Genomic DNA, 14,226 nt, shown 5'->3' with positions numbered 1-14,226 from the left:
ATGACCGTAAGGAGTGGTAGTCAACAGGTGGCTGTACATAGTGGTAGACAACAAATGACAGTAAGCAGTGGTAGTCAACAGGTGGCTGTATATAGTGGTAGACAACAAATGACAGTATACAGTGGTAGTCAACAGGTGGCTGTATATAGTGGTAGACAACAAATGACAGTATACAGTGGTAGTCAACAGGTGGCTGTATATAGTGGTAGACAACAAATGACAGTAAGCAGTGGTAGTCAACAGGTGGCTGTATATAGTGGTAGACAGCAAATGACAGTAAGCAGTGGTAGTCAACAGGTGGCTGTAGGGAGTGGTAGACAACAAATGACAGTAAGCAGTGGTAGTCAACATGTGGTTGCACATAGTGGTAGACAACAAATGACAGTAAGCAGTGGTAGTCAACAGGTGTCTGTATATAGTGGTAGACAACAAATGACAGTATACAGTGGTAGTCAACAGGTGGATGTATATAGTGGTAGACAACAAATGACAGTATACAGTGGTAGTCAACAGGTGGATGTATATAGTGGTAGACAACAAATGACAGCATGCAGTGGTAGTCAACAGGTGGTTGTATATAGTGGTAGACAACAAATGACAGTAAGCAGTGGTAGTCAACAGGTGGCTGTATATAGTGGTAGACAACAAATGACAGTAAGCAGTGGTAGTCAACAGGTGGCTGTACATAGTGGTAGACAACAAATGACAGTAAGCAGCGGTAGTCAACAGGTGGCTGTATATAGTGGTAGACAACAAATGACAGTATGCAGTGGTAGTCAACAGGTGGCTGTATATAGTGGTAGACAACAAATGACAGTAAGCAGTGGTAGTCAACAGGTGTCTGTATATAGTGGTAGACAGCAAATGGCCGTAAGCAGTGGTAGTCAACAGGTGGCTGTATATGGTGGTAGACAACAAATGACAGTATGCAGTGGTAGTCAACAGGTGGCTGTATATAGTGGTAGACAACAAATGACAGTAAGCAGTGGTAGTCAAGAGGTGGCTGTATTCCTTCATGGAATTAAATAAACTGCCGTCGCATTTTTATTCCTTTCTGTTCTAGATTATTGGTGTTTTAATCTATATCAAGTGTTCTATATTGGATGGTAAAGGCTCGAACGCAAACTTCTTCCGCAAAACAAGATCTAATTGATGAGGAATCGGTGGTTTAATTAAGAGGTCTTATACGCTGAGATTGAAGATTTAAGTATTTAAAAAAGACTTGAAATTTACATCAGGACTGGGCTTGTTTTGGTGAGTGATAGCGTCAGCCAAGTTAATTGGAAGTCATCAGAACGGTCTCTGGGGCCTGATCTGAACACCGTCTCCGCGACGGTAAACAGGTCTCCGCGACAGTATGTAGTCTCCAGCTGCAGATCACGGTCACGCTGGTCTCCTTGAGGCTTTGGTCATGTGATGGAGAAGGCCAGTTTGTATATCATATGCTAGTGCCACTAATTCAGAAACAGATTTCAAGGTGAATAAAGATGTATAAATGGTGCATGTTTTAGATACTTGATAGAGCTATAAGTAATGATATGATATCGATGCTTGGTTAATCAGTGAATGTTCTGGATTTCTGGTGGATGTGTGTTACAAACACGGCGATATTACTCATCCAGCTAGTTATACAATCCCACAAAGACATCCAAAATAAAAGCTCTAGATCTGAAGGCTGGACAAATACGTGGTCCTTGTGAAGTTCTCGGGGAACATGGACAAAATTTTTATAGATATGTCCCTCAGTACCATACAATAGTACAATAGTATATGATATTGAACTTCCATTTACCCTCTTTACTTCTTGCCCTGCAGATATTGACCAAAGAAAAATTCGATCTCTTTAATCTTTCCAATTTGTTAAAGTATATCCAAAGTAAAATACAGTGTATTTACCAATTCGAAGATTTGTTTCTCAAAAATACTTTTGATATTGAACCAAATACGTCAGTGTTTTGAACCTGATATCGAATCCAATTTCTTTTTCCATGCCATTTTCTTACCTAAGAACCAGTTAAAGTGCCAGAGTGTGATTAAGAGCAGGCATTAAATCGGACTTATCACCACGTGGTTTGTATCTAAATTACAACATAGTAAGGTATTCAATGTATAACGAAAGGATAGTGAACGATTTGGAAGTATAGTACACAGTATTATCTATCAAAGGTATCTTAATTTTTCATCAGAATTATTGGCGATTTCCAATTGTACGGGGCTCCAGATCACCGCTGCATGCAAGTTCCTTCAGATTTCATCAATCATTTACCCCAATTACTGCAATGGTTACACAACGATCTGTTTACGAACACTGAAGGAGTCAACAACTTGATTATAAAGGGCAGTTTCCTCATGATAAACTTCAGCACTGCCTCACGGTAGTCAATCTGTGCTGCGCTTGTATCCAAGCTGGGGTCGGCCGACTTCTTTTGAACGTCTTGGGAACATCTGATGAAATAATCCAATGCGTCCCCTCGGAAAAATAAATAATCCATTATTCTAATTTAAAAATGTCAACATCCGCTGATTGGTGTGGGTTTGTTTTCATAGATCTTGTTAAGTTGCTGTTTATTCCTAATCGGCGAATACCAATGCTGGAACATGCCTCGATTTATAACCTCTTCATCAATTGTCTATTAAGTACGCGTGCACGCGTAGTGTTGTTTTTGTAACATGATAAAACGACCCCTCTGCACCAAGATATTTAATAGGGTTTTCCTGCTTCACACCCTTTTTGAAATCGGATAGAAAAGGTGGTGGTGGGTTGCGAACTAGTAATATTTCCCTGGTCAGTCGTGGTATTTCCCCCCAATGTCTTCCAACCTATAGATTTAGCATTTAACAAACTGTACAAAATTGGGGGTATCTCAGGTGTGCGTGTGTGGATCCGTGGTCACCACCTCAAAATGAGTGCTTGGAACTGGGAATTGCTATAGCCTTTTAAAACCCACTCACATTTGTAACCATTAGTAATACTCAACACACCATATGAACTTTGCAACAACACTTATTAGATTTGATGCATTTCATTGTGAGGTAAAATGAATTCCATAAAATTAATATTGAAAAAAAAAAATCATCAATGCGTGACTCTACGTACTAAACCACGTGACTGAACCTTTAAACAGGGGTACTCGAATGGAAAACCAGGAATATCTTAAATGCATCCATTCCTAATTCCACACACCAGGTACAATCCTATTCGTTCCTCAAATTAAAGAACATAATTTGGTGACAAGGTAAAAGGTATAAATTGGGTTTTGATGGTACATGCGTTCCTAGGTTTGTCCACAGGTGCTTGGGTTCAGGACCCCCCCCCCCCCCCCCCCTTCCGAATAAGCTACACGAGTTGATTTAATTTTTGTTGAAAATATTTCTAATACATGTCAACAACGTCGTGCATACCTCTAAAGTCCAAAATAATCCCTTGTAGAAAAATACCCTCTTTGGTTATTATAACAGATCCGTTATAACCAGTGTGGGTATTTTTCTACAAGGGATTATTTTGGACTTCAGGGGTATGCACGACGTTGTTGACATGTATTAGAAATATTTTCAACAAAAAAATATAATTAAATCAACTCATGTAGCTTATTCGGAGAAGGGGGGGGGGGGGGGTCCTGAACCCAAGCACCTGTGGGTTTGTCTCGGTTTCTATGTTGTTCTACGTCACATTCGAGGATCCCCCCCCCCCCACCCCCTGTGGAGACAACACCAGCTTCAGAATGATGGGAGTGTCGTAAATTTTGATGTATGTACATGGCACTCATTGTCGTTAGAGTAACAGATTTTTTTATAGCGTGCCAACGCCTTCCGTTTTTATGGTCATATTCAAAACATCCGTGATGTAACGGCAGATCAATAATCCAACCCGGCACCTCTCGGTTGTGAAGCGAGAGTCCGTACCACTGGGCTACAGCGACCAGCATGTTCCCATTTCTCACATACAGTATTCTCAAATCGTAAGAAAACAGATGTCTGTAAACTGTATTTTGTGCAGGTAATATAACTTGCATACTTATCTTTCAGTATTAGTTTATACAGGTATATGAAATGTTAACGATAGGAAGTTTAGGAAATCATTAAAATATATATTGAATGTATGTTACTGCAATCATATATCTAAAATATATTTACCCAAAGTTCAATTTTTTTTTTTATTTGATACGGAAGTAATGAACAAATAATCTATGAAAGATGGATAACGAACAAATTATATGTGTACGAGTTCCCTTCCTTCACACTAAAAAGATATACACACAGCCAAAAATAATTCGTTTACAGTGATCTCAAAGCCTCACTATCCTTGGCAGGTGACATGACTTGACTTTGCTATGAACGGAAACACATTTTCTGACAGACATAAAATTTATTACAACATACTACAAAAAATATACAAATGCTTCATTGACTAAAAGAGATTCACATAAATACATTAAAGGAGGGGTGTGTGTGTGTGACATCTTGTTATGTAGCACGTGACCACATCAACAGGATCTCCTTGTTCACACTAACCACACACACGACTGTTCAATGTCAGACATAGAGGGCACTACACAGTCAATTCGGTGTGGTCATTTGATGACTGATGATAAACAGCTGATGGTCTAATGATTTCAGATGAAGACGATGTTATCAGAGATGTTAGGAGACCGGACTGCTGCCCATCATGCTTTGTGAGGGAGGTACTACCCCTGCGGTCTGGGGAGGATCAGTTACCATGGGCTCTGCCTGCATCTCATTTGAAGGAACTGGTCCTATGTAAAAACAAAACTGTGGTGAATGTACGAATAGTGAATTTTGTTTCTACCAAAATTAGCCCAAATGAAGGCAATTTCATGCATGATCCATTTATCTGATCAAACAATCACAAGATTCATTTTAATAGGAATCCAGAAAATTTGGACACTGGTCAACTAAATCCATATCCATAAATATACATTGCATGCAAACATTGTTTCATTTTCTCCTAATAACACATGAAAGAAGTAGGTACAGTTTCTAAAGTCATTTGGCCCAAAATATCGATGATTTCACTTGGAGCTCAAACTCTGGCATTCAAATAAGGAATAGTTTAGCAAACCCAAAATTCACTCAGTTTGATCAGCAAAATGATTTGTGTCATATGACGAGAGCTAGAAGTTGGCATAAATTTGCAAAAATGCCATTTTCAATCAAAATATCCACAAATTCAGGTGGTTTTCCTTTCAGAAAACATACAGCACATGTGTCGAGCAAATTCATATTCAAGTATGTTTTTCATCTTAAAATAATACACAATATATATCATTTTCATTTTGCTCGACAAATGCGCACATCTTTTCCTGAGCAATAATCTGTATGACATTTGACAGTTTTCAGGCTTATTTTGAAAAAAAAGGCGGGAAATGTCTTATTCATGATGTCATAATGCTATCCAATTAGGAATATAATTCTGATTTTGTTGACATAGTATACCTAGCATATATTTTACTTTCTTAAAACGCTCAATAAGGTTAATTCCAGACACATTTTATAGAGAGAAAATTTTTGGGCCTTTTTATGTATACAATCGTACCTTGTTCTTTACAATACACATGAAATTTACAATCTTATTAAGGAAATACACATACAATTTAAAAAGAAGATATTTTGATGTATTTTTACTTCATATACTTTACTACTGTATTTATTCTCAGCAATCAATACTGTGAAAGCATCATTACAAATTGCTTTTTGAGTGTTGGGATTTTTGGGAGGGGGATTGTTGGTGTGTATGGATGAATTTCAGTTTTCAGAAAAAAATGGCAATGTCAACCATTCTAGCACATGTTCCTTCAACAATATATATGTATTATATTCGAAACATTTTATGACTTCAAGAGAATGTAAATTTCTTTTTCATGTAAACCCTACAGGTCAGAATTAATTGTGACCTTCACATACCAAAGCACCGCAAAAAACAATTAAAAATATTTTTCAGTACTCAGGTCTACAATTTGGGAATAATCAAACTTTAAATGTGAGATTGCACATCATCAATCTGTGTCAATTTCTAAAAGTAATGTGAAGTTTAATACTTATATATTGTTTCCTCCAATCTCCTCTATTCATATTGTATAAAATCCCTATAACAATGTTTCATACTTGAGATTCAAAGCAAAGAAACACTAAATCCTAGTAAAACTTACAGCTATATGATTCGATGTTCATGTATTATTCTTGTATATAATTACTTTCAAGCAGATTAATTAGTGTTAAAAGTCATTAACTTTTCCTTAATTACATGCTTGAAAACTTTAGCATGTAAAAGAAAACAGCGAAAAGATTATTTAGAAAGTAAACATAGTGTGGTACACATAAAATCATCCTGAACACCTCAGGCCTTTCACCGAAAACACGGTGTTTTTCGGTGAAAGGCTCGAAGTGTTCCTGATGACACATAAATTACACCTTGTTAGGTGTCTATAAATAGCCACATGCGCGTCAGGGGAATTCCAACATGATGCATTAACTCAGACGCAACCGTCTAATTTTATGGCTGAAAGAGTGTAAAACAATGAATTACTAAGAGAGGTATTTGATATTTTTATTTCTATTAAACTTATGGCATGGTACTGTTGTAACAAAATACACAGCTTTACACAGAAAAGATCACCGGTGATCTGAAAATTTGAACTGGTCACGTGACTATCACTTAAAATGGCAGAGTGACGCGGCTGTTTGTAAACACTGATTTAAAATCCAATAATTTTGGTTAAAACAGGTGAAATAATTAATGTATGACATATATTACAGCCTGCTCATAACTACATGTACATACGCGTGATGATTTAATAGCGTTTTTACAAGATGGAAAAAATTTGTCGTAATATGGACCATACGACTTTAAAAGTTAATCAATATTACAAAGGACTGGCCCCTGGTGTTACCTGAGTTAATTAATATTACAAAGGACTGGCCCCTGGTGTTACCTGAGTTAATTAATATTAGATGTACAACATTCCAGTTCTTCACTATTTTCTCACCTGACTCAACCTCTGCTGCATTAGCTGGGACAGGCTGCGTGGGTGGTGGTTGTGTAGTCTGTGCTGGAGGGGGTGGGGCTGGAGAACCCTGGGTGGCTTGTGGACCCTGCGGGGGCATTGGTGACCCTGACAGTGGATAACTTGGGCCAACTGCGGCTGCTAGACTGGGATTAGGAGCCATAGATTGTCCCCCTGGTCCTGAAGCTGCAATAAAAGACAAATATGTACATACACTATTTACAGACTTCCTGACTTTATCAAAAAGATGAATGTAAACTTTGTAGTTTCTATCTTTTACACCATTTTAGACATGAAAGAAAAGAAAGAAAACCCATGCCATATTAAAGGGCAGACTTTGACACTAATTCAGCAATAGATTATCACACAATTAGAAGAGTTAGGAGGGAAATCACAATATGTTGTAGTCTTTTTAGTTCAGTTGACTTTCTCTGGAGCTCTCTTACCTTGGTCCCCTCCTGCTATATTCTGCTGTCTTTGTTCTGTCACCATCTGCTGCATGGCCATCTGCCTGGCACGATGCTCCGCAGCTTTAATCTGCTCCATGTGGAACTGCTGTCTCTCTTGAAGAAGCTGTTGTCTTTGGTACTCCAACTACAAACCACACAGTCAATGAAAATATAATTACAATGCAAACAGTCAATGAAAATATAATTACAAAGTAAGCAGTCAATGAAAATATTCAACTAAAAACTGAGCAGCTAATGATTGATTGGATATTGTTTAACGCCCCTCTCGAGAATCTTTCACTCATATGGAGATATCACCATTGCCGGTGAAGGGCTGCAAAATTTAGGCCTATGCTCAGCGCTTATGGCCATTGTGCAGGGAGGGATCTTTATCGTGCCACACCTGCTGTGACATGGGGCCATGGTTTTTGCGGTCTCATCCGAAGAACCACCCCGTGAGCAGTTAATAAAATATCCAACTAAATACAAGCAATGAAAATATCCAAAGTAAGCACTTGGACTTATAATGTTTTGAATCTTTTAAGTAAATCTGAAGTGAGAAGGACATGGGCTACATACAGCGTCTCTCTCTCTATCCATTATTGCCTCCAGCTCCTCAAAGTGACGTAACTTGATCTCCAGTTTCTTCATTTGTGTCTCCACTAACAAAGCCACCAAACTCTTAATCTTTCTTTCTTCAACAGCTGCTAAATGCTGAAACAATGAGGGAATTTTTTTTTAAAGAATATTCTATATGATACACAACATTGATCCTGATGAAATCTAATATAAGAGTACACTGATTTCCACCCAATCAATTAAACCTCCGTGACCTTGCTTACCTTGGCCTTGACAGCTGCAGATGCCAGAGCTGCTGCGGCAGCAGTTGCCACATTCCCATCGGGTTTGACGGGGATTTTGGCCACCGCTAAGGCAGTCTTCTCCTGTATCTGTTCTTCTGTCTCCTCAGGTTTCTTCTCCTCCGTCTCTTCTTTTATTTCTGTATCTGGTTTAGCCTGCTGCTGCTTATAATGACAAAACAAAATGATCAACAATTCTATTCATTATCTTTTGCTTAAAAATCTGAGCTTTTTGGTTTCTATGAAAAGCTACAAATAAGCAAAACTAGCGAATATAACCATAGACTTCAGGAACTGAAATCGAGAATCTACATGTATAATGGATTGTAAACAAAATTCATTTGAAAAACCTGGCTAGGAGGAAATTCAAACTGCAGACATAAGCAATATCTAATATATAAACTTGAAACTAATCAACATCTGACATTATATCAACACTGTATGATTCTCACCTCTGACTTTTCATCTTCATTCTCTTTTTCTTCTTTCTTCTCCACACTATCCTGGGAGTCTGTTTCCATAGCTTCCTCTTTCTGTAAACAACAAACATCACATTTATACATGTGTCTCATGCAATCCACAATCACCTAGGTTCCAGCTAACAATTAACAGCAAGCTCCCACCTTTTCATCTTTTTCCTCTTCTTTCTTTTCTTCCGTCTTTTCTTCTTCCTTTTTCTCTTCCTCTTCTTTCACAGTTTCCTCTATGAACATAACAATGAATTCAATGACCAATCATTACAAACTCTTGAAACATATTGTGTACTGAATCTAATACAGAAATATCATTTCTTTTCCCAAAATATTCCCTCTTAGCCTGTGCACTTGTAGGTAAATTCCTCTGATCTTCAATTGTCTGCTTATCCACATTTGATGTTAAATCTACACCATCTGCTTATCCACCTACACTGTCTGCTTATCCACCTACACCGTCTGCTTATCCACCTCTGATTTTAAATCGACACCGTCTGCTTATCCACCTACACCGTCTGCTTATCCACCTACACTGTCTGCTTATCCACCTACACCGTCTGCTTATCCACCTCTGATTTGAAATCTACACCGTCTGCTTATCCACCTCTGATTTTAAATCTACACCGTCTGCTTATCAAAACTTTATGTTAAATTCATACTGTTTATTTCAATCACATCTGCATGTAAATTGATCTAGTCTTCAATTGTTTATGTCGAAAACTGTAACCATTACTGAATAAAATTTTACACAAACTAACTTGATTATAAATGAGAATTGTCCCATAATAAACCCCTTATTACTGATGCTGCAGGATAGTGTATTGGTGTTTTCATGCTGACGTTGGCAAACTTTTACAGAATTGCATACCTTCCTCTTTCTCAGGAGCCGTGCCAGCGATTCCACTCTTTTCCAAACCAAACTCAGCATTGATCGACTTCCCATCTTTGTGGGCCTCCTCCACCATCTTGACGTGGGCGTCTGTCAGAGTGGGTGGAACCTCGTCTCTCATTTTGGAAAATTCCTCTGAATAACAAACAGCCCATTATAAAATTTGTACCAAACAATGCTAATTTTTTTGGTTTTTCCTCAAGAGATGTAAACTGTGTGTAAATAACTTCATTCTTTTAAAACTGACAAAAACTTAAAAGAAAATTCATATTGAGAGGATTAAAGAATTCACATAATGCAGCAAAAGAACCCTCAGAATTCCCCTCTGTAGTTGCTGTTTTAACTAAGACATTTCATCTTACTACTAATTCATGTAATTTCCTAGTACTGGTACCTTACACAAGACAACCTGTCCCTTTAGTAGTACTATGACCTTACCTAGAGCAGACTTAGCGGCTGCGCTGGCCACCCTAGGATCAACAACAGATGCCAGAAAAGCTACTGTAGACATGATAGGATTCCCTGTCTGAGAGAATGGTATGGGCTGGTACGCCAGAGGGCCTGTTAATAGAATGAATATTGGGAATGATACAAATTACACTACATACAATACATTCTGCCAAAAAATAATTGTCATTTCATTTCTATTTATGTGAAATTGCGCGATTTAAAAAAAAAATAACCCAAAGGAATTGCACATGCGATACAGACATATAATACCAAGAAAACAATGGAATCTACGGAAGAATATTTCAACCCACAGACCTGCATGACTGAAATCACTTTCCTCCAGGAATGGATCCTCAATTGGCAAGCGGAGGAAGTGCAGTATGCACTCGTCCTGGGTCCGACTCCCCACATGTTCACTGACTTTGTTCCAGTCGTCTTTGTACATTTCCAGACCCTCCAGGAGGAGCAGCGTCTCTTGATCTGTCCACTCACGTGAGCGCGTGGCTGCTCCTTTATCCTGTAAGACACGTACAATATCGCCATGGATAACACCGATTAAATTCATATTCAGAGGATAAAAGTTAACACAATTTGCTCACTCTTTACAGTATTTGTACATCTTTATCATACATGTTTACAGAAATACAGATCTTGTATACCAGATACAGATATCAATAACAACTTTTATATTATTGTATTTGTACATCTTTATCATACATGTTTACAGAAATACAGATCTTGTATACCAGATACAGATATCAATAACAACTTTTATATTATTGTATTTGTACATCTTTATCATACATGTTTACAGAAATACAGATCTTGTATACCAGATACAGATATCAATAACAACTTTTATATTATTGTATTTGTACATCTTTATCTTACATGTTTACAGAAATACAGATTTTGTATACTAGATACAGATTTTATATTTCCTTCAAGCAAACAGTCTCGCTTACAATATACTTCAACATACATATATATATATATTCCCTTACCTTTAGCGCTTTCTTGGCGTACATATCCATGCGTAGACTGAAGTCAGACAGCTCTCTGACATCGTTTGTCTCCCTTTCTTTGTCTTTGTCATCAAAACTAACTATCTGTTTAGCTGCAGAGGGCTAGAATGGAAAGGGGTGTTAATCTTATAGCCCAACTACATACTTAGTACACCATAGCGTGAATTTAATTTACATGTACATAAACATGTAAAATTCACATGCATGAAAATTCAATACTATCGTGTGGGTAATCATGACAACAGTTAATTCTGGTCAGTATCCTTCCTGACTCAAAGTCACTCACTGTGGATAACTTTTGGCTGACTTGAATGGGTAATACTCACTGTGGATAACTTTTGGCTGACTTGAATGGGTAATACTCACTGTGGATAACTTTTGGCTGACTTGAATGGGTAATACTCACTGTGGATAACTTTTGGCTGACTTGAATGGGTAATACTCACTGTGGATAACTTTTGGCTGACTTGAATGGGTAATACTCACTGTGGATAACTTTTGGCTGACTTGAATGGGTAATACTCACTGTGGATAACTTTTGGCTGACTTGAATGGGTAATACTCACTGTGGATAACTTTTGGCTGACTTGAATGGGTAATTTTCTGGGATATTATAGAAGACTATTACTATTGATTTACCTGGTTAATTTTGGGTGGGTTTACTGGTTGCAGCCCTGAGGGTGTGTCAGCCATGATGTGGAAGTGAGAGGTGGGCGGGGGTCCCATGGCTGTGGCTCGATTATCCACATCCACCTGGTAGTTTATCAACCCCCACTGCTCCAAGAAAGCGTGAACTCTGTATACAAAAAGAGAGGGTTCAACACAGTAACAGACAATTCCATTTGCTCCAAAAAAAAAAAGGTAAAATTTGCAAACAATTAAAATACTTGAACAGTATTTAGTGCTTTTAAATGCATGATTTGACAGTGAGCTTCACCTCATTATGGCACACACGTCTCCTGCCAGGTTCCTCCGGCACGCCGTACTGGTCAAGTACTCAGTGGGATTCAGACGGTATGTGTCCAACATGAAGTTTCTGTACGCTAGATATCTAAAACAACAAGATAGAAAGTCTTAACCTCCATCCCTCTGGTCAGTAAAATATACTAAACATCTAAAGCCCTGACTGACTGCATTTTTTAAACTTACATTTCTGGTGTTTTGGATTTGTTCTTGGCATTAAAGAACTCGGGCAGTGCCCGCCGTTCAATGGAGTGGATGGCGTTATAGTCAAACCAGGCTGAGTAGCTGGGTATGATGATGTGGTGAGTCTGTTCTGTCACATTATCCTCATCCTCCTTCTCTCTTTTGGACTCCTCCTCTGTTCCCTCTTCCTCACCCCTCTCCTCGCCCAGTAACTATAAATACACAAATATCATCATTCCTCTCCTCTAACAACAACTATAAATACACAAAAATATCATCACCCCTCTCCTCGCCCAGTAATATAAATACACAAAAATATCATCATTCCTCTCCTCACCCAGTAACTATAAATACACAAATATCATCATTCCTCTCCTCTATCAACAACTATAAATACACACAAATATCATCACCCCTCTCCTCTATCAACAACTAAAAATACCCAGAAATATCACCACCCCTCTCCTCTATCAACAACTATAAATACACAAAAATATCATCACCCTTCTCCTCGCCCGACAACTAATACATACAAATATCATCACTTCTCTCTCCTTACCCAACATCTGAAATTATGTGTGTCATTTAAAGAATAAATGGCCCCCATTGAATTTTCTAAGTCACAAGGTCAATGGTCATGACTCAAAAGACTTATTTATTTAAAAATGTCTGCTCGGTATCTTCAGAGACCAAACTTCGTATTGGTGCCCCAAACAAGTAGATAACCCATTATTTTCACTATCATTACAGACGTTCTAAATTCAAAGTTAATCCTTTTCAATATTGGCACACAGGGGCATACATGTACATGTTTTTAAAACATTTATTGTTAGATGATAGGTGCAGAGAAGGATATTTGTGTGCATTATTAGCCGTTGGGTAAGGAGGGGGTACCAGTGTACAATGTTTGATGTCTGTCAAGCAAAAGGTTGCAAAGGGTTCTCAAGATATTATTAGCAATTGACCCTTGACCTTTGGCCATGTGATCGCAAAATCATCTACTCTTAGGGGAAATTTGTTTGATAAATCTGATGTCTGTCAAGCAAAGGGTTCTCAAGATATTAAGCAGACAACACTTGGTCTACTGACCAACCAACACATGCAAACCAGTATGCCCCCTTTCTAAAGGGGAATAAAAATTACATACAAATATCATCACCCCTCTCCTCACACAACATCTAACAATACACACAAATAACCCATCACTTCACCCAGGATCTTAAAGTGCACACACATATCATCACCCCTTCCTCACCCAACATCTGAAAATTATGCACAAATATCATCACCCAACAGCAACAGCTAATAATACATATGCTAAAATTATTATTTTTACTATTATGACCTTGCAAATAGCAAATCAGTCAATTTGACTTGAAATCAAATATCATGTGAAGTGAAAATGTACATATCAAATGTTAATGTTCTTTTATTCAAGGAACATAATCAGCATAATTTTGTAAGATTACGACCTCTCAAAAATGTTATTTTAATGTGTATTACTATAAAAGTAATCAATTATAAAAATTTCTTGTCAAATTTGAATTAACAGTGAAGATCTTGCAAAACTAATTTTTAAAAATAAATATCTGGATTTAAAGTGTGTGTGTACCAAGTACTAAGAAGTTTTCACCACCAAATAAAGTTTTCAAAATACATTAGTAGGTTCAAATCAATTTACACTGCATATCATATTTTCAATTAAAACAATAGCATACATGTATTTGAAATCTGAATACATACATATTCTAGGGATGTATCTGTAATTTCCTATATATCAGAGACAAGTTGTAAGTCAGAGTACAACATATAACTGGTGAGTTTTTTAAGGTATTATTTTCTAATAGAGGAAGGGGTATAAAGTGTCAATATTACAGATTTGTGGATTTTGTTACAAAAGCCTGCATGTACA

At 37.6% G+C, this 14,226-nt stretch overlaps 2 protein-coding genes across 2 annotated transcripts in view; one reads left to right on the top strand and one right to left on the bottom strand.

Annotated features, from left to right (window-relative positions):
- Positions 1-1,029, top strand: LOC130047222 (uncharacterized). Its single transcript, XM_056141830.1, has one exon. It carries the CDS (start codon positions 1-3, stop codon positions 1,027-1,029), a length of 1,029 nt encoding a protein of 342 aa, XP_055997805.1.
- A 3,317-nt stretch (positions 1,030-4,346) lies between these two features.
- Positions 4,347-14,226, bottom strand: part of LOC125683306 (SWI/SNF complex subunit SMARCC2-like) — a 17,573-nt gene continuing 7,693 nt past the window's right edge. The window contains exons 6-20 of the mRNA XM_056141829.1: positions 14,058-14,084; positions 12,318-12,526; positions 12,106-12,219; positions 11,808-11,964; positions 11,148-11,270; positions 10,459-10,660; positions 10,132-10,254; positions 9,673-9,828; positions 8,955-9,034; positions 8,784-8,864; positions 8,314-8,496; positions 8,051-8,185; positions 7,469-7,616; positions 7,005-7,208; positions 4,347-4,754 (exon numbers count right to left, since the gene is read on the bottom strand). Coding sequence (XP_055997804.1) covers positions 4,642-4,754; positions 7,005-7,208; positions 7,469-7,616; positions 8,051-8,185; positions 8,314-8,496; positions 8,784-8,864; positions 8,955-9,034; positions 9,673-9,828; positions 10,132-10,254; positions 10,459-10,660; positions 11,148-11,270; positions 11,808-11,964; positions 12,106-12,219; positions 12,318-12,526; positions 14,058-14,084 — 2,055 coding nt within the window. The 3' untranslated portion in view covers positions 4,347-4,641. The remainder of the gene's footprint in view (positions 4,755-7,004; positions 7,209-7,468; positions 7,617-8,050; positions 8,186-8,313; positions 8,497-8,783; positions 8,865-8,954; positions 9,035-9,672; positions 9,829-10,131; positions 10,255-10,458; positions 10,661-11,147; positions 11,271-11,807; positions 11,965-12,105; positions 12,220-12,317; positions 12,527-14,057; positions 14,085-14,226) is intronic.

The sequence above is a fragment of the Ostrea edulis genome, chromosome 6, assembly GCF_947568905.1.
Source record: "Ostrea edulis chromosome 6, xbOstEdul1.1, whole genome shotgun sequence".
NCBI lineage: Eukaryota > Metazoa > Mollusca > Bivalvia > Ostreida > Ostreidae > Ostrea > Ostrea edulis.
Note: the sequence above shows the minus strand (reverse complement) of the source record. Positions and strands in the feature narration are given on the sequence as shown.